Source organism: Centruroides sculpturatus, unplaced genomic scaffold (genome assembly GCF_000671375.1).
Source record: "Centruroides sculpturatus isolate CEXI.00-Female unplaced genomic scaffold, Cexi_2.0 scaffold1095, whole genome shotgun sequence".
Lineage (NCBI taxonomy): Eukaryota > Metazoa > Arthropoda > Arachnida > Scorpiones > Buthidae > Centruroides > Centruroides sculpturatus.
In genome coordinates this window covers 46,433-66,875 of record NW_019385356.1, presented here as the reverse complement: position 1 = coordinate 66,875, position 20,443 = coordinate 46,433, and the positions used below count along the sequence as shown (strand labels likewise).

Genomic DNA, 20,443 nt, shown 5'->3' with positions numbered 1-20,443 from the left:
TGAGGTCTGTCTTATCAGGTAAATTACTGTACACAGTGTATTCATTAATTTTCATTTTCATGTAGTAAAGGCTCTATGCCTTCATAAAGGACGTACTTTTCCTTTGTTTAAGGGTATTTGGGCAGTTTATTCTCTGTTGTATTCTCAAGTAAACAATACATACAAGTACAGTACAGTATTTTCTGAGGAAACACTCATACTTATTTTTTAACCCCATTCCCGATAACCCGGCATTTTCACAAATTCAGCTACCCTTCGGTCCACATTAAGCTGAGTTTTTGAGACTACTGTAATAGATTGAGTTAGATTCTAATACTATTTTTTTAAAGCTTTTCTCATTGAAAATACAGTAATCCCTTCATTTATACAAGTACGATGGAACCTCACTTTTCTCATTGAAAATACAGTAATCCCTTCATTTATACAAGTATGGTGGAACCTCACTTTTCTCATTGAAAATACAGTAATCCCTTCATTTATACAAGTATGGTGGAACCTCACTTAACGAGCACCTCTCATAACGAGTAATTCGCATAATGAGCAAAGCAAATTGTGAAAAAAATGACTAGCTTAACGAGTGATGTTTCACATAACATGTGACCAGGAGTGGGGGAAGTCCCAGATTGTGCACATGCTCCATCAGTCTGTGTTTAGCACTCATTCTGCTAGCATCTTAGTGTCGCTTGTAATCACACATTTTTCCAAACTTGTGTTCACACACATTATGTATAAACATTAACAATCATAGCTCGTTATATACAAACTTTAAATAATAATAACACTGCTAAAAGCTGCAAAATAGTATAATAGTTCACAGACAACTTCTATACTTATTATAGCAAGTACGTTTATTGGAAAAATGAGCATTTTCAATCACTTTCATGCTTTAATAAGTATGGAAGGTGTCTATGGGCTATAATAATAAGAGGTAAACAATTAAAATTTACTAAACAAAAATAATAAATATTATGATATGACTGCAGTAAAATAAAAATAAAATTGAAATAAAAAATAAGTAGGCTATATTAATTAATTAATACATTGGCCAGGATAACATTAATATATAAATAAACCAGCAACGAGTTACTTAACTTTCACGGCAACATTTAAATTTTTGGTGGCACCATCTGTTATCATATTTTATTTAAAAACTTCTTATATTTTTAACTATTATGAAATGGAAAAAAGTGTATTTTTGAGGGTAGGAATGAGTTTTATAAAAAATTGTAAGTGCTAATAATAAGTAAAATCATCATTAAGTCCAACCCTACCGGAGATACACATGACCCCTTTATCTCCCTACCCCGTCAACCTTTAAACACCAAAATTCAATAGCATCAATTCTATCAAAAAAGACACAGTCTGTCCAAAAATAATTTTTTGAAAACCACCATTTATTCTAATCACATGTTCCAGAATACCTTCAACGACCAGACCTTTCTTCAGAGGCTACTAGGCCGTCAGGTTAAAACATTCCTTAAAAAAACACACGAAATAAGTGCGCTGTTTAACATTGCACTTATCAAGTGGATATAAAGTCCTGAAATTCCCTAACTGGACAGGATGAAAACTCAAGACATCTTGTAAGATCCACCAGTTCCAATTTTTTACTTTATTGTTTTAACTGGATATTTTTTGTGTATTTTTAAGGAATGTTTTAACCTGACAGCCTAATAGCCTCTAAAGAAAGGTCCAGTTGTTGAAGGTATTCTGAAACACATGATTAGAATAAATGGTGGTTTTTTCAAAAAATTATTTTTGGACAGACTGTATCTTTTTTGATTAACTTAAAATTATCATCCGGCAAAATTCTACAAAAGCATCAATTCCCCTAATAAACAAACCTACCTGCAAAGTTTCAGAAACTTTCAACAAAAAGCACACACTATTAAGCTCCAAACAGGGTGAACAAAATTGTTCCCCCTACACACACTAGCATCCATACATACAGAAATTACCTCCAAACTTTTTTGCATTTCTTGACATTTCAAGATATCCTAAGTCCAAAAATGTAAAAATCTGGGGGGTCATTTTTTTGCCAGATCACTATACTTTTCCTTTGTGTAACAGTTGGGAAAGTAAAAATCTTCATTATAATGCTTTTACACACCTCAAGAACAAAACTGTCTTTTTTTCTGAAGTCAACCTTACATAATGAAGACATTTATAGTTTCTTCTATTTTTTAAATATCAATCTCATCCTGGCCAATGTTTTAATTAATATATTTTATTATTTTAGTGTGCCATTACCCTGGAATGTTTTTCAAATGTATTTTTTTGCATAGTACAATATATGAGTATCCTCCAATAAAAGGTTGACTTCACCAGAAAAAGAAAAAGAAAAAAGAAAAACAACATTTTTTGTTCCTAAGGTATATAAAAGGCATAATGAAGATGTTTCTTCTATTGTTTAAATAAAATATAAAGATCAAGCCTCACAGAAAAGTACAATATAACCAACTGCTGTTTTGTGTTGGCTCTTATGCAAGGTGACATTCATTTACCAATTAAGACCATTGTTCTAGTGACACTTCATAGAATTTATGATCTATATCCATGGATCCAGATCCAATTTTTCTTTCCTTTGATTTAGAACATGCTCCATGATTGTTAGAATTATAAGTTCTCCAGCCATTCTGTGGATAGATGCTTAATGATGAATACCATAATCTCCATCCATGTCTTGCCAAACAGGTACAGCATTCTTGTTCAAAATCATCTCTTCTGCTAGGGTTGTGAATGTCCTATGTCCTTGCTTTCTTGACATCCTCTCTGATCTCAACCAGTCTAACTTTTAGCATGTGATACACTCTACCAATGTAAAGGCTAAGATCTTTGTTTTTGTTCTACATCACTGAGATTCAGTACATGTCAGCTAATAACTCCTTCAGTATCACATTTCTTTTTTTTTTTTTGTTTGACCAGGTCATAGATAGTAGATTAGCAGATGATGGTGACCATGACCTCTTTGGTTCCTTGGGTGTTTAGCAACAAGGTTGAGTTCACTCTCGTTACTATAAGCTTCTTGACCACTTTTGTCTCTGTTAGCTTGCCTTCAGTTTTCTCTAGTAAACAAATCTTAGTTAGAATTCTGGAACTGAGATTATGAATTGGCCAACATGAGAAGTTGAATGAACTCATTACACTTTCAATGAAATTGAGCTTGTTTGAGAAGTCAGTGGGTCAAAAGGTATAGATATGTTGGATGAAAGAGAACAGAAAGCTATTTTGTACTTAAATAGGTTACAGGACTTAAAATGTAAGATGGGTATGGATGTGGATTTTCTGTGTTCAGATTTGTGATAAAACTCTCCTAAATTCTTGGAGAATTGTGCAGAAAGTAGAGCAATTTTTGATGCACTTGATCTATTTCTAAGGAAATTCCTACATTGTTCTAGTTAATGTTGTAAATGAACTCTCAGTAAACATCTTAGATGTTCCATATTATAAGATGATTGTTGACATATCAGAAAATAATTGTTAAATATCTGTTAAAAATGCACATGCCACTGGTGTTTCCACAAAGATGAAACATATTTCTATGAATTCCTGTGTCATGGGTAACCAATAGGTGCATCTTTTGACTGCATATAAAAATTTTTTTATCAAACATGAAGTATGACAAATAGACTATAGTGTGGAGAAACTGAGGTATAGAATTGTGCCAAGAATTCTTCAATGAATTGCACAGGAGTTACAACATTAAGGTGTAAATTGCTTTAACTTCAGTGAAAGATAATTCTTGTAAAGTTGTAATCAAGTAAAGTGAAAAGGTTGCTAGTTGTGAAACTTATAAATTTCAAATCATCTCAATTACCTGGACCACTATGAATGCCACAAACTATACTAATGTATGGACAAAATTGCATCATTCCCTTCATGACAAATGCCCCAATAGAGATGCTGGAAATGTCAGGCTGCTTCAGTAACAATACTCATCCCCATATTGTTTGTGGCTACAGTTCATGTTAAAATTGCACAAATTTGATTAATATTGATGTCATATCCTATACTGCACTGGTTTTGTATGAAATCAATAAAACACTAATCACACTTTGATTACTGGTTTATTGACACATTTATACTATTGCTAAGTCAAAATGCATTTCAACTTTAGTCTAAATTTTAGCTTTGCAATATATGTGTCAATAAACCAGTAACCAGAGTGTGATTAGTCTGTTTTGTTGGTCATGTAACCAGTACAGTATAGTATAGGATAATCAGAATACAGACAAAAAAGCAAAACATTAATACTGATGTCATATCGTATATTCTGCTTGAAATAAAGTGTCTTGCAAGATCTTCCAACATTTTCACAAAGCTGTACTTATTTGCATCTAAATCAGAGAAGTTATGTTTCTTTCCCTGTAATTAATAATAGCCTTGGAAATGAATAAAACCTAGTGACATGTTTGGGCTGTAAGGTGACACTCCCAGTAGGAGGCACAAAGTTCTAGTTTTACTGCCAAAGGTATGGGTAAACAGACAACCAATAATTGCACATGGAAATTCATATAATTCTAGCTAATTTATAAGTATTCTATTATGTTTATGTAAGTTTTTACTCAAGTATAATAAACACAGAGTTTTCTTGCAAAATGTGTACTTTTTTTAATTAATATACTAGCTGCAAGGACCCGTTTCACTGGGATTTTATTTGTATGTAATATAGTTTTTTTATATATAAAAGACTGTTTTTCTAAGTAATCTAGAATCTAGCTGCAAAGACCCGCTTCGCTGGGCAAAAAGTAACGATAGTGAAGATTAAGATAATTACATTATAGCCAATCTTACCCATTTTCACAGAATGCAAGAATTAGGTCCCTCGTTTCCAGACTAATTAGAGAATTTGTTCAATTTCCCGCAAAAACGTAAAAAACCGTCTGTAAATCTTGCATGCCACTATATTAACACTTCCTTTGTTATTCAACACTTCCATTGTTAACACTTCCATTGTTACACATCTTCGAAGTCAACCACTTTCAACCCCATATGCAAGAATTAGGTCCCCCGTTTCCAGACTAATTAGAGAATTTTTACATCCAGTCAAACAAACTATTTTCAATTTGATCAATTTTCTGGAATGTTTACAATCGTTCTATAATCGAACCAATTCGAATTTGAATTTAAAACAGTTCGAACATTTTTAAAATCGAAATAGAAAATTTTCGAAGTCAACCACTTTAAGCTGCCATATCTCCCGCACCCTTATAGCTATCGAGACGCAACCACCATAGTGCACGAATGGAGACTTGGGGCTACTACCACATACAGACACCATTCATGTGTGATGTGTAGTTTTGGCTGAAAAGTGAAATATAGGGACACACACGTCCATTTTTATATATATATATAGATTATACCTAGAACCATATTTAAATAAAAGATGAAAAAAATAATATATCAGAAACATTTTTGGCCTATTGTTTGGTAGCATCAGATAACTTCAACCAAATAAAGTGAAGAGCATATCTACTGTGGACCAGATCAAGGATTTGATGAATATGCTTTTCATTTTAATTCACTATACAGTCAAGCTCACTTGTTATTGCACATTATCAGATATTACAAACATTTTCTGTCTTCTTAAATCTCTAATATGCTATAAATATCAAATATTAAAAGTAATGTCCTCTTGTACCTTGAATCTACTGTCATCTTGGACACATGTGCAGTACTTTCTTTCAAGAACTTTTAAGGAAGAGAGATGAGATAAAACACTTTTAACCTAAAGCACATTGTCCCCTTGAGCATTATGGCTCAAATCCTTCCTTTCAGAAAATTTAAACTAATGATTAATAAGGCATACCTTCTACTTGATAAGAAACAATTCATGAGAGTGATGACTTGATTGTATATGGTCATTAATTCCAGAATTTGGTTTGTCATAATTTGTCTCTGGGAGTCAGTCATGTGCATTGCTGTGTATTTGTATTTCTTACCAACTTTTGGAATTTCTTTTAAGAAATGTTCAGACAAGGATAAAAACAAAAATCACTATCTTTAGAATTTAAAGAGATCATCAAGCTGGTTGATGTAGAATAAATACAAAATTGCAAAACTACTAAAATATTTGGCATTCCATTAAGTTTGCTTTCTTCTATTTTGAAGATATGGTACCATTGTCCTGAGCAGGAAAATGTTTCATGTTTGCAGCTTACAAAGGTATTGAAGATGCCTTGCTGGAAACATTTAAGTATAAGAAGTAGAAATATACTAATCTCAATGAGCCAATATTGAAAAACAAAATTAAAGATTTTGCAAAGCTTTTGGGTAAACCAGTTTTGAGCCTGGAAATGGATGACTCCAATCTTTTAAGGACAGACAACTTTAAAAGAATGATTGTAGAGAATGCATAGACATTGATGATGATGTTTTATAGAGTTGTTGAAATCAAAAAGAAAAGTTAATTGGCCAGTACAATCCATCCAAAATATATAACACTGATGAAACTGAACTTTTTTGCAACTGTTTTTAAGGCATTTGCTCTAAATGATGAAAAATGTTGAGTAGAAAAAAGTTGAAAGTCAGATTAACAATGCTTGCACCACAATCATGATCATCCAAGAAATAAAAATTGTTGATTATCAGGAATTTCAAGAACTCCAGATAATTCGAAGGCTACAGTATTCTGCCAGTTTTCTATCATAAAAACCACAAAGCATGGATGATATTGAACTGTTTGGAGAATGGCTGAGAGAATCTGATGATGAAATGATGCAAAGGCAAGAAAACCCTTTTGTGATAGATAACTGCCTGACACACTCAACCAACATCAAACTAAATTCAATGACAATATATTACTTCCCTCTAAACATAACTTCAAAGCTTGTAGTCCATAAATCAGGGCATCATTAACTCCTTGAAAAAATACACATGGCCATATGTCACATCCTTTTATGTTTGAAGGCTAAACAATCAACAGCTATTGATTGTGTACGAGATTATAATTATTTCTGGCATGAGGTTAGGCCAGAAACAACAAAAAATTGCTGCGAACATGCAGGTTTTAACAAAAATTCAGGCAAATCAGAAGAAAACATACAAACTGTGGAAGAAAAACAGTAGACAAACTTTGGTAACACCTCCAAAAGAGAGAAACTGTACCAAAGTTTTATTTGGAGATAATGTCAATGCTAATCCCAAAGTCATGGCAAAGCATGACATCATAGATCAAGAAATTGTTGCTTGCATTACAAACATTGCATACAGAAATCATTTGTGAACAAAACAAGCTTGAGGTGCCAAAGATTTTATCAAAAGATAACAGTAAAAAGACTTGAGAATTTGCATACTTTCTTTCATCAAAACATTGTAGTTGTTGTGGACAAACATGGACAAAACAGAAAAAAGTACTAATCTTGTACAAAGACGCAGAAAAATTTAATGCACTTTTTCTTATTGATATCATATTAGTACTTTCTGGCTGTCATATCATTCTATTCTTATGAGTACATGTACCTTTATTTTCTTAGTATGTTAACTTTTTTTCCTGTTACATGTATTTGTTAAAAGTTTATTTCCATTTCTTTCAGTATATTTTCATTTTTTGCTTTTCATTGTTTCAGCATATCTGATTATCCTATGTTTGACTTGTATTGTACAATGAATGCCAGTCCATTTATTAAGAAACATTAATATAACAAAATTTTTCTGTTTCCATCAAATTTACTATATATGAGCTCAACTGTAGTTAGCTAAAGCTGATCAAACAATAGGTTGATACAATTCCTAATAAATTATTTTTGGCTTCCTTAACTAGTAGTTTGAGTTTCCTTTTAACTAATGGCCTAGCTGATTCTAATTGATCACAATTTTCCTCCAAAGCAATTGCTACATTATCATCTCAATGTAATTTAAAACAGTTAATATTTTTCTCATATAGCTGTGTAATTCAATCCTCACTAATTAAAAAGTTTGTTTTATTACATATCTTATTCTTTCTTCTGCATTAGTAGTAATTGTTTCTAAATTTGACTTAAAAATACCATATTTTCCTCTTATTATTTCTAACAATATATTTATTAGATATTTTATATATCTATTTTTACTAAAATAAAAAAAATACCTCAAGACAATCAAATGCCTTCAAAAAAAAGAATAAATAGCTATTCAATTATAATAAATTAGAAAAACATATATGTAATAATTAAAAATTTCATTTAATATTAAAAAAAAAGGTCATTCAAATAAAACATTATATTCATAATCATATCATCAAACCTATTTAAACCAACATTGGATGATATTTGAAATATTTTATATGTTCTTGTTAATATTCCTATCAACAGTTAAAGAATCTTATATCATATATATCAGTCTATATACCGACATCCTATCATCAAAATACTTTTGAATTTAAACTATAATTTTTTACAACCTTTTAAACATCTGAATGAAATAAACAAGTATGAAATGCACAAAATATTTTCAAGTTTTTAAAGCAATTATATTCATCACATTCCATAAAAACAAGTTTTAGTAACAGTTAGTAACAGACTAATAGTATTTGATGAACTTGGGCTTAAGAGTAGTTTAATTATTCCAAGAAAGACAAATGGACGAAGATGTAAAAGTTAATACAGTACACCAAAAAAAACAAAATATAGTACATAAAAAAAATGAAAAATGATTCATATCAAATACTAATATTCTGATAGGAATAAAATTAAAATCTAAACTCATAAAAATAATAATCTTTACAGCAGTTTACATGCAGTTAACTGACTATAAAAAAAAAAATATATATATATATATCCTAGAGCAGCAGTCGGCAACCAGTGATCGAACCAGTGATGGTCCGTGAGAAAATTTGGACATTGATCAACTGAAGCTTATGCAAAGTATTACGAAAAAAATGCAAAATGCTTAGTTGCTTTTTTTTCACTCACTGGGGGTTTTTATTTTTATTCAAATCTAAAACCAAATACGAAGCAACTGTTATCAATAAATAATGAACAATAAACAATTGTGAGTGAGATTGTCATCCTTTGTTGAAAAGCACTAAGAATCCATAAACTTATTCCAAGCAAGCAGCAACAAACTTTAGGTTTGCATTAATTTGTTATAATTAAACAAGCAAGTTTTATATTAACATAGTATAATTAAATTTTTATGATCATTATTCTACAGATTTTGTATCATTTAAAAAAATTCATGATAGTGGTCTATGAGATTCAAAATTAGAGAGATTGTGGCCAACGTTTTCAATGCAAAAACATGTACATTGGACATTCAGTGCCGCATTCAGATGCTTGTAAAAGACCAACCTAACTACAGTGTCTTTTGAGAAATAAAAAAAAAAAAAATTCCTGCAAGCCTAGAAGTTTGACAATGGCGTTTGGAACATCGAGCATGATTCCATTGATGTTCCAAATGTCATTGTCAAACTTTAGGCTTACAGGAAGGCAGCACTGAACGTCCAATGTATGCATTTTCACATTGAAAACTTCAGCCACAACCTCCCTATTGCGAGTTCAGTGGTCCTGAGGTCAGAAAGGTTGCAGGCCTTTCTACCTAGAGTACCGATAAATTCGTAAATATAATTTATATGAAAGTAAGTTGTTTCAGTTTTTCAAATTAAGTTCTTGGCATTCAATTTCAAAGGTATACACATTTATATTATAAGTAATAGAGAAAACATATAAATTCAATAGAGACTAAAAACTTTATTTTAAATTTAAAATGTAATTTCTTTCAGTATGAGATATGCATTGCTATTAAAATATGATCTATAAGCGAAGTTGTAATAATCTGCCAACAAGATAACTTATACACTTGTATGTAATAACATATTGTCTTCATTTGTTGTTTAATGATGTCATAAATATTACATTTGAATTCGATAAAATCATATTTTTATACGTATATAAATCTCGAACGTAAGTAAAAATAAAACAGCAGGCAAAATAGCAGGTAAGCGACAACTTATTATATCATCATTCTCATAAACATGACGAATCGACAACACGCACGTGGTACGATTTACGAAGATGAAAACGCGGTCGATCCGACTCACCCGTAAGCACGAGAGTTCTATCGCAGCGCCATCTAACCGTGTCAGAAGGAACTAATAGATGTTACCGTCCTAAACAACGGATGTATTCAACATAGATAGATTTTAAGTATATGTGTCCACATTACCTCCTCCCATTCGTCTTTAGCTTCAATCGGCGTAGTTACGAACAATTTAGATTGATTAATTTTGTTCGTTTCCATCCTAATATAGGATTATTCGTACATTTCTCGCCTGACTTAGTAATACGCTACCTAACACACTAGCGCCATTTTGTGCGCAAGAATACGACATGCTCCAAATATAGTTCCGGTCAATTGCACTATTTTCAGACTGGCGGATAATTATTTTACAACTGCGTCCTTATCACTTCTGAATTGTTTATTTAGTTTTATTTTAATCTCGTCCCATAATCAAATTAAAATTTTGACTGATTTATCGTACTTATTTTAAATAACAACAAAAACATGGCTGAATATATTTTTAATAAATTATTTTTTAAAAATATCGATTATTAATTATTTCGTTTAAAATTTTATAATTGTAATAATTATAATAACGAATAATTTATTAAGAAACGTAAGCATTTCTTGCATAGCATATAATTAAATAATAGTTAAAATATATATGAGTAAATATATATTCATATGTATATATTTTTTTTATTGACACAAGTTAACTGTTTTAATTACAATTTTATACGATAGATGGAAGAATAATCGGTATGACGTAAGCATTAATATTATTACGACATTATAAATTATTAAAATGATCATTTAAATATAACTTTTCGAGTGTCGAATATTAAAAACAGTATAGAAATAATAAATATGACAAATTAGATAATATACTATGGATCTACAAGTGGATAAAACCACCAACGCTGGTAATTGGTGTGGCGTGAACTAGATAATATACTATGGATCTACAAGTGGATAAAACCACCAACGCTGGTAATTGGTGTGGCGCCACACCAACATAATAGGCGTGGAGTTTCACGTGTCTAAGACATAAATAGGGAACAATTTACCATAAAAGTCTTCTCGGCAAATCGCAGATATGTTGCGTTGCTTTGTCCTATAAATAAATTTCTTGGACATTAAGAGAAGCTTCATGACAGACCAATAACGGGTTGGTCAAGTTCTCTATGGATCAATCGAGAAGTGAGACCCTAGGCCTGATAAATCAAAAATGCAGACAAAACTACCGATGGAAATTTTTGAAGATCTAATTTAGATCAAGCCAAGTGTTTTGTTTTCTTCTCTCTGACCTGTTTGCGAACTTTTTCAATCATATCTATCTTAGATTTGGCCAAATCCACAATAGGGACGGCTGCAAGATGAGGGACGAGGTCGGACTTCTTCCGGTCGTATCGATTTTACACAAGAAATTATTTGAATTCATTAGTTATATTGTATAGATAATTTCTGTTATTTTAATCATACTGTAACTTTAAAATATTTTGCATAATCAAATTTTACTAGACTCTATCTTTACCAAATAATTTCTAATCACAAAAAATTTAAGAATAAATACAATTATATATACAGTATGTACAGTACATATCCATATACATTTAGCCGTTTAGCCGTAATATATACCGGGTGGTCAATTTATAACTTCAAATAACTGATAAATATCTTTAAAATAAGCATTTAGTTTAATTTAAATAATTAATTAATTAATTAAAAAATTGATCAAAATAAAAGTTGTTTATTTTCGAGGAGCCTTTTCAATTGCATAATAATTAAGTCACACTCTGTCCTTCTCGTAGAAGGCTGAAAGAAACTTGAGAATTTCAAACTGGAAACTGTTAGATAGATTATATGATTCTATTGTTAAAGAAAAAGTATGATGTACAGGGGCAAACCACTACTAATTTCAGGTGGAGAGCATATATTTTAAAACTACTAAGAATCGTTCCATGCCCAGTGTTGAGACGGTTCCAGTCGGAACTAACAATGCATTCTTCATTTTGTACTTTTATGAATACTGGATCGAGTTCAGTAACGCAGAATGGTAAGTAAGAAATCTGACTAACATGGCGGAGGAAAGAAGTGTTCTGAGTATCCTTGAATGGTGTGCTGAGGGTACTTTCGTAAAGTCAAACGAGTTAAACGCGTTAGAGTTTCATTCGAAAAGTCACCACCGCAGAGCATGTGCACTGGGCGAGACTACTACTTTTCGAACGATTCGTTACTGACGCGTTTAACTCGTTTGACTTTACGAACGTACCCTTAGACTAATCCTCTGTAAAAATGGCGGCCACTTCCGGTAGCAACTGCTCGGAGTACTGACGACTAAAAGAATGCGTGGATAGACAAAACAAGCTGACCGAACTAGTTAGAATTCTAGCAATGGGAGGAAACAAATACTTAGAAAAGAGTTCAACATCGCAGACTTAGCAAGAATTCTGCAATACTGAACACGACTCAGATTCTCACAGAACAATGAACTGTTGTCTGGATTTGAACTTGAACTAAATGAAAATATGATACTAAATTATGATACAGTATATGTATGTATAAAAGCTTTTCTTTATTTTAAATACATTGTTCGAATATTTGCTTAAACTTTTTAAATTAAAAACCTGATGATAGCCTATGGTAGTAGGCTGATGTGAGGACCCAAACGGGGTCCGAAAGCAGGCCATTAACGACTTTTTAAATGAGTCAAGTTTCGTAGTGCGATAGAGCGAACTTAAAGATCGGATTTAAATAATGAACCTTTTGTCTTGTTAAAANTAAGTATCTTTTTAATAGCATTTAATATTAAAAAACAAATAAAAAATTTTTAAAAATTATATAGTGTTAACTACATTTAAAATTTAAGCATTTTTTAAAATTTTTATCGTATTATTAAAACGAATTTTAAAATCTGGCAACACATAATTTTTAGTTTATAGGATATCTGGCAACTTCATTCGTCTGCAACGTGTGTTACATCAGAAATCCAGTTTTGTTGATTGTTGTTTAAAATTCGATCTGCGAAACCTGCAGTTGATAGACTCGTAAAATGACAAGTGAAATTACGAACAATACCGATTTGTTAAGTTTACGTAAGTTAATTTTTATGTAAATAATAATAGAAAGTATGAGATTAAGGCTTGCATATTACTGCCGGCAAGTTGCATCATACAGAAATTGAATTTAATACTGTTTACTCAATATCCTATAACTTTTAACAGAAGTAAAATCCTATTCAGTAAAGTATTTATAAATTTGGATAGGAAATTTTCATTTTAATGAATATGTTAGTTGAAACAGTTATTAAAATGAAACATTTTAAGTTAATGCTTTTGTTTTTTATGGGAAAGTCTTTCCAAAAATTCTCGAAAGTGAAAGTAGATAGTAGTTTCTTGCGTTAGAATCACACGTAATCCTTTTATTAACGTATGGTTCAGAATATTGAAAGCAGAATTCGTTAATTTTCTATGAATTTAAGTCGTAGAAAATATGTAGAAAATTAACGAATTCGATTTTGAAACTTCTGAACCGTACATTAATAGAAGAATTATGTAGGATTCTAATGCCAAAAATTGTTTGGTTCTATCTACTTTTGTCAGTAGATGTTCAACTATGGGTGCGTTTACTTTTTGCTAGTTTCCAAGCTCGCCGAGCTGACACTTAGCACAGCCTGACGTCATACTAGCACGCTTGTAAAAGTATACACAGTAATGGATGCCACCATCTTTGAATAAACTCCAAGCTCGTTGTAAATTTTCCGATCACACCGAGCGCTCTAGGAATGCTAGCAATGACATTATGGGTGCGAAAAGTAAACGTCAGGCTCATTGGTAGCTAATAAAAACTATACAGGCTGAGAGCACTAGGGTCAAGATCTGAGCTAAAAGTAAACGCACCCTATGTAGCCCCAATGGCAGCATTGGTTTAATTAACAACTTAGTCCATGTGACTGTGCAAGCTTGGAGTAGCCCACTTGACTGTTTGTGGAATACTTGATGTTATATAGTTTTAGGGGGACTCACCCCACCCATGTGCTAAGGTGCAAGCACACATCTACATGTGAAACAGGGAGGATAGTTGGAAGACTGATACGTGTTAAAAAGTGATCTTCGGAGACGAATATCACTTGAAGGGTCAACAATTGATGGTGTGATTTATGTAAAAAATACCAAATAAAACATTGATTTTGTTAAAAAAGTAGTGAAAACGACTGTCAGTTTGATAACAGAGGTGCTGTCATTGGGGCTACTTAGGTGAACATTTACCCTTTCGTCAGAGAGTTTTTGGAAAAAGACTTTTCCACGCAGAAAAAGCATTAAATTTTTAACCCCCATCTGCTGGAGATGGCATGCATAACCAGTCAGCCTTAAGACAATTCACTCCCTTTGTAAAGCAGAAATACAAAGATATGTTCCCAGAATGAAAATGTAGGCTGAAATTATTGTTTATTATTACAAGTTTGGTCAGATCCATTGAAAGAAGAAATTGGGATTTTCCTGGGCCTGCAGAAAACTTAGGGTCCATTATAATTCCTACACCTATAAAATTAATGTTATTTTTACTAACAGGAAATAATCTTTAAGACTGTTTTTATTAACATAGAAACATTCTACATATTTCATTTGTTCAAAAAAAAAAGACCAAATGGCAAAAGGGCTCATTGGGAAAGAAATCCTGATCTGATACAAACTCTTAAACATCTTGAGTTTGGTAACAGTTAATGAACAGAGCTGTAGTTATTGATCATATATAAATTTTTTAGATAAGGCTTCCAATATATAATATACAAGAGAAGATAATTTGTTTATAATAAGTCATGAAATGATGCAATTACATTTATGTATTGCTTATGTTGCATTTTCTAATGTAACTTGATTTTGATTTTTGATATCAGCCATAATTGTACTATGCAAATTTGTCAAACTCCATTACATAATCAATTTTAAAATCTGCTGTGACTTAAACTTTTTCTGTTATGGTGGGTGATTGGTTAATGAACATAATTTGTTCCAGGACTTTGTTCGCTATCTGAATTGTTTGTTAACTGATTATCGATTTACCATAGGTTTTTATGGAAATTTGATTAATTCGTTCTGGAGACCCCAAAAAATAAAAAATATATACTTACTATGTTTATTTTATTTTATACAGAAATTAGGAGGCTGTCCATTAATGAATTTGACTTAGCCTCATAGAAGGAAGTAGTGAAGTAAGGGATTAAGTTGTCAAAGATGAAAATGCTAAGAGAAATTTAGAAAAGAGTAGTTAGAAAAAAAGGAGTAAAAGAATTGCATAAATTTGTTACTATGTTTATTTATATGTAATAATAAAAATACATATACACACAGTCTTGCATTTTTATTAGTCGTGCTTTTCTGTTTTTGGGGGTTAAAGAATCTGTCTAATGTCGATTGCTTTTCTCTCTTCTTCAGGATTTTTCAGAAGTAATTAATAGCATTGTAATTGTAAAGATCCTCAAGCCTATTAATCTCAACCTGATTTGGATGTCATTCTAAGACCATTGTTCTAACATCCTCTCACTTCTTCAAAAGATGTTTAATTGCAGATATTGGCATTAATCCTCTTTTTCAGAAGAAAACATATCTTGCTAAGTTTATTGGTGTTCTTCATTCAAGGGTTCTTGGTGTTCTTTTGTCATCAGATCAGTTTCAGGTTCCATTATGAGCTCTTCAATGTTCTTTATTTCTCAGATGTGATTTTTGTTACTCCTTTAGCTGCTTGAGTCTTCTTGATTATACTGTATCTTTCTTAGATAAGATTGAACTGTGGCCTACTGTAAACCTGTTAAAGCCATACTGCCCAGCAACATCAGACTCTACCTTTGCTATTAGGCCTATACTCTCATTTTTCAAAAATAAAAACCAATGCAAAACTTAACAAGTGCCTACTCAACGGTCTCACAAATACTATAAAAGAATTGTTTCTGTCAGAAAAATAAAAGGCTGGAATTACAAAGGAGAGTTTCAAAGTTCAGAGGAATACTATCCAATCAGTATATACCGGGTTGAGCATTGATATTGACATCTCCCATGCTCCGAAAAGTTTTGAATTGTTGCCTGAAGACAAGGGAAGACCAATTGATATTCATTATTTTACATCACTTCTTTTTGTGTTTGTTCTGTGAAGTGTTCATTATCTGAATGTATGTTTGTTATTTGAACATAAAAATCTTTCATGAAAGTGTTCATTATCTGATCACCCACTGTATTTATATGCCAATGGTTATTGTACTAATTAATTGATTATGGAAATTTATTAATTTGGGTAAAAACATTATAATTATAAATATTTTATAATTATAANAGAACGATGGCCCCGGGGCACGCACCAGCACTTGTAGTGATGTCCTCGGTTGACAAGTCGAACCTCGGCGATCCTAGAGTGGACGGGTTGGCGAAACCAGTTCCTAGGTCGTCGAAAGAGCCTTCGTTGCGTCTTGGTCGGGAGCACCAAATCCCGACAGGTGAGCACTACACACCCAAAACCCAAGCCCCCGTAAAGTTCCCGAAACGCGGTTTTATCTATTTTTCCACCGCGGTCGCCTCTCCATTGGTCTCTCCTCGTCACATGGTGACAATTCGAAACTCCAGGAAGGGCGCGGGAGAGGTCAACGTCGCGTTGGAACACGACTCCTCTCCAACCTCGTTTTCTTCGACTTTACTCTATCTATTGTTTAAAATTTTTTAACAAGACAAAAGGTTCATTATTTAAATCCGATCTTTAAGTTCGCTCTATCGCACTACGAAACTTGACTCATTTAAAAAGTCGTTAATGGCCTGCTTTCGGACCCCGTTTGGGTCTTCACACTGAAAACGTAAGAAAAGAACACTCTCAGCAAAAAGCTTAGGTATAGTAACATTATTTTACGTCTAAATGAAAGAATTGTGTTTTATATGTATATTTTATGTATTTATTTTAAAACTATTTGAACTTTAAAAGATTTTTTAAAGTACATATAAATCTGTTATATACATATAAAAAAGTAAATGAACGAAGGATACAACGTTAAATTAGTTTGTCGTTGAGTGAAAACTCTATTATTGTAAAATATTTAAACATGTTTTCAATGTAATTTATAAATCAAAGTTTACGAATCAATGGAATAAATTACCAATTTTTAAGTTTATACAAAAATATAGATTACTTTTCAAATATATTGATTCATATACTGCTATTTAATAATCGTGTATATATCAATCAATATATTTAAGTAATCTTAATTCAACTGAATCATTAAATTGTTGATAACATTCATATAAAATAAATATCATTAAAGATATTTAATAATAAACCATTGTAATAATATGAGTATTTACGGCGTCATTTGAAAGTACAGTAAAACCCTCGATTTAACGAACAATAAATTTATTCTATAGAAAAATTTAAAACTATTTTTTAGTCGCGAATAAGGCATGAAAAAAAGAATGGATCAATGAATCTGGGACGCTTATGGTCGTGTGCCTGTTTCTGAGATTAGCCGTGTGTATGTGATGATTAATTAATCTGATCTGATCCACGTGTACTTTAGAGGTGGGTAGTTCCGGGTCGGAACTACTAGGAACAGTTCACACCGAGTATCGAGACAGTTCCGGTAGGAACTCTTAATGCGTTCTTCATTTTGTACTTTTACGAATACAGCTTTTCACGGAACAATGAACTCTTTATCTACATTTGAACTCGAACTAAATGAAAATTTTCCACGAGTTTACAGGAATAATTAAATTAGTTTTGGATATTTTAAATTTATAAAAATATTTTTAAAATTTATATTTTTATTATAGTTCGTAATTATTTGTTTTATTAGTAACTAGCAGACATGTGCGGCATTACATGGCCAAAAAGAAGGCTAAATGTTAAAATGAAAACCATATTAAAAATTTAATTATTTTAACCTATCGTTGTTATGTTTATCACGAAGTGTCAAGGAGATCAAACCAGGTCCAGATTTCATGAAAGACTATTTTTTTTAGAGTCCCAGAGAACAAGTATAAAAAATTTAGTACAGATCAGACAAAGGGTTTAGGAGTTAATGAAAGGAAATGAAATCAAGAGCGGGGAAGATGTCCAGCTTTAATAGTAATCTGTATTTTCCTCAGAGTCCAAATTAAACAAGAATAATTTGGATTAGATTAATCAAAAAGCTAAGAATAGAGACACAAACACTATACATATAAAACCGACGAGAGACCTAGTTCAACAGACTAAGCAATTCCGACGGAACATAACAGTTCCGAGAAACCATCTAGCCAAGCTCACTAATATATACATATCGAAAAAGGTAAAAACTCGCTTGGTTAATTCTATCAAACGTTATAAAAAAAAAACATTAATATTGGAAGTAGAGGTGATTTTTGAAAACATTTTCAAAACAAATACATTTATTTTTTGGCAAACTAAAAATTTATACGAGTATATAAAATTCCATAACTTGGAAGCTTTTTCAGATATGTTCCACCTACGAATTCATGCCCAACTATTCACTGGCGTCTAATTACAGAACGATTCCGTAACCATAGTTCTGTTTTTTACCACGAGATGTCGCTACTTTGTGACGTCAAGAAGCTGGACATGCATAATTTTGTGTTGTAAATACACTACAGTCAGAATTAATTTATTACAAACAAAATTTTCTACTGTTCGTTTGTTGAACGTCAAATTTCTTTTGTCTAATGTTCAATGTTTATATTATAGCTTTAAAAGATGATTATTGTTTATTATTTTTATCAAAATATTTAAAATTATACAGTATTTTATAAAAGTTATTCTACAGAATATGTAGACTTTCGTTCTTAAATTCTTTTAATCTCAAGATTTTCCTGCTGAATTTTCAATCTCTTACTCGAATTTTTTTTTTTGTATTATTTAATAAAATTATTCATTGCGTTTTAGAAATAATTTAAACGTTTTATATTAGAAAATTTGCAATACAGTATTTTATTTCACAATTAACGTTTATCTTTGAAATGTTCCACAAAACCAAACTCAATTTTCTGCATAGGCATCCTTATTTGGTTTTCACGAAATTTTAAACAACCTAACCCTAGCGAATACCAAGAGTTAAGTGTATCTTGTGTAATTTGAGTAAAGTCTTTTGAATTGGTAGTTTAAATCCATCAACAAATTATCATCGTCACTAAAATATTAGTGAACTTTTTGTAGCCTGATTTAACAGATCTGCAATGATTCATTTGAACGTTAGCTAAGAAAAAATGCCACAGTATTCATAAGAAAGATGTTTTCTTTATGAAAAAGATTTATTGAAAATTATACATTTGCAACATTTTCATATGCACAATCTGTTATTGAATGTTTTCCTTTTGTAAGTACAGTACATTTCTGAACTGAGCGTAGTCATGATCCCATGTGCCAGAGCCGCACGAGTAGAATTTATAAATTCCATGAATTTTTAGACAGTACGACACAATTAACTTTAGTTGGTTCTCAACTTATCTGTGACTTTCCATTCGTAGAAATCTGTCAAATACAGTACATAATATTTTTAATTACAGTACTACTGAATGAGCTGTTAATATTCATGAAAACAATTATTTTAAGATATATTAATTAAATACAGCATTTTTAAATTTCAGAACAGAATTTACTTACCCTTCATAGTTTTGAATTCCAGCTTCTCAATTTCACAGGCAAATTTATGTACTATACAGGTACAGTACTTTCTCCAGATGTTCACGTAATTGAAGGAAAGTAGAAAATCCTTCAGAACATGAAGTCTTCCGACAGAATATAGACTTTTCCTCCACCAGGATTTGCTTATCTTCTAAATCTACATGCTTGTTAGTAAGATTTCCTTTTGAGGAGAAGTGCTTATCGCAATAACAATAAGTATTTTTTAATATATCCAACGCAATATTTTCCATAACGATTTCTTAGCAACGTAGCGGGAATGCTTCAAAACCAATTATCGATGATAAAGTATGGTTTTAAAGCTAAAATATCGACAAAAAATTTCAAGCACACCGTACAGTATGAGGTATACGCTATCTGAACGTCACGAGACTAGCGGCATCTCGTGGTAAAAACCAGAACTACGGCTACGGAATCGTTCTGTAATTAGACGCCAGTAACTATTCGATACGAGACAAGACGCTCTCTCATAGGGCTTTTTTTAAAACTCTTTCCGCCCTGGGGTACTAGAAGGACATCTTTTAGCAAGCCCACAATGGGTAACCGGATGGTGAGGGACAGGGCACGACATATACAGACGGGACCACCCCCGAAAAATTCCTGGGAATTTTTCGACCCGTCCAGATACTATCCCGGGTCCCTAGAGCGGTAGGTTGCCACCTTAACCGCTCGGCCATCCGGCTGTTCTCTCATAGGGCTTGCCAATAAGTATCTTTTTAATAGCATTTAATATTAAAAAACAAATAAAAAATTTTTAAAAATTATATAGTGTTAACTACATTTAAAATTTAAGCAT

At 31.8% G+C, this 20,443-nt stretch overlaps 1 protein-coding gene across 1 annotated transcript in view; it reads right to left on the bottom strand.

Moving 5' to 3' along the window:
• Window positions 1-10,342, bottom strand: part of LOC111638041 (integrator complex subunit 3-like) — a 136,004-nt gene extending 125,662 nt beyond the window's left edge. Inside the window, exon 1 of the mRNA XM_023383672.1 lies at window positions 10,144-10,342. Coding sequence (XP_023239440.1) covers window positions 10,144-10,218 — 75 coding nt within the window. The 5' untranslated portion in view covers window positions 10,219-10,342. The remainder of the gene's footprint in view (window positions 1-10,143) is intronic.
• Between the last annotated feature and the right edge of the window lie 10,101 nt (window positions 10,343-20,443).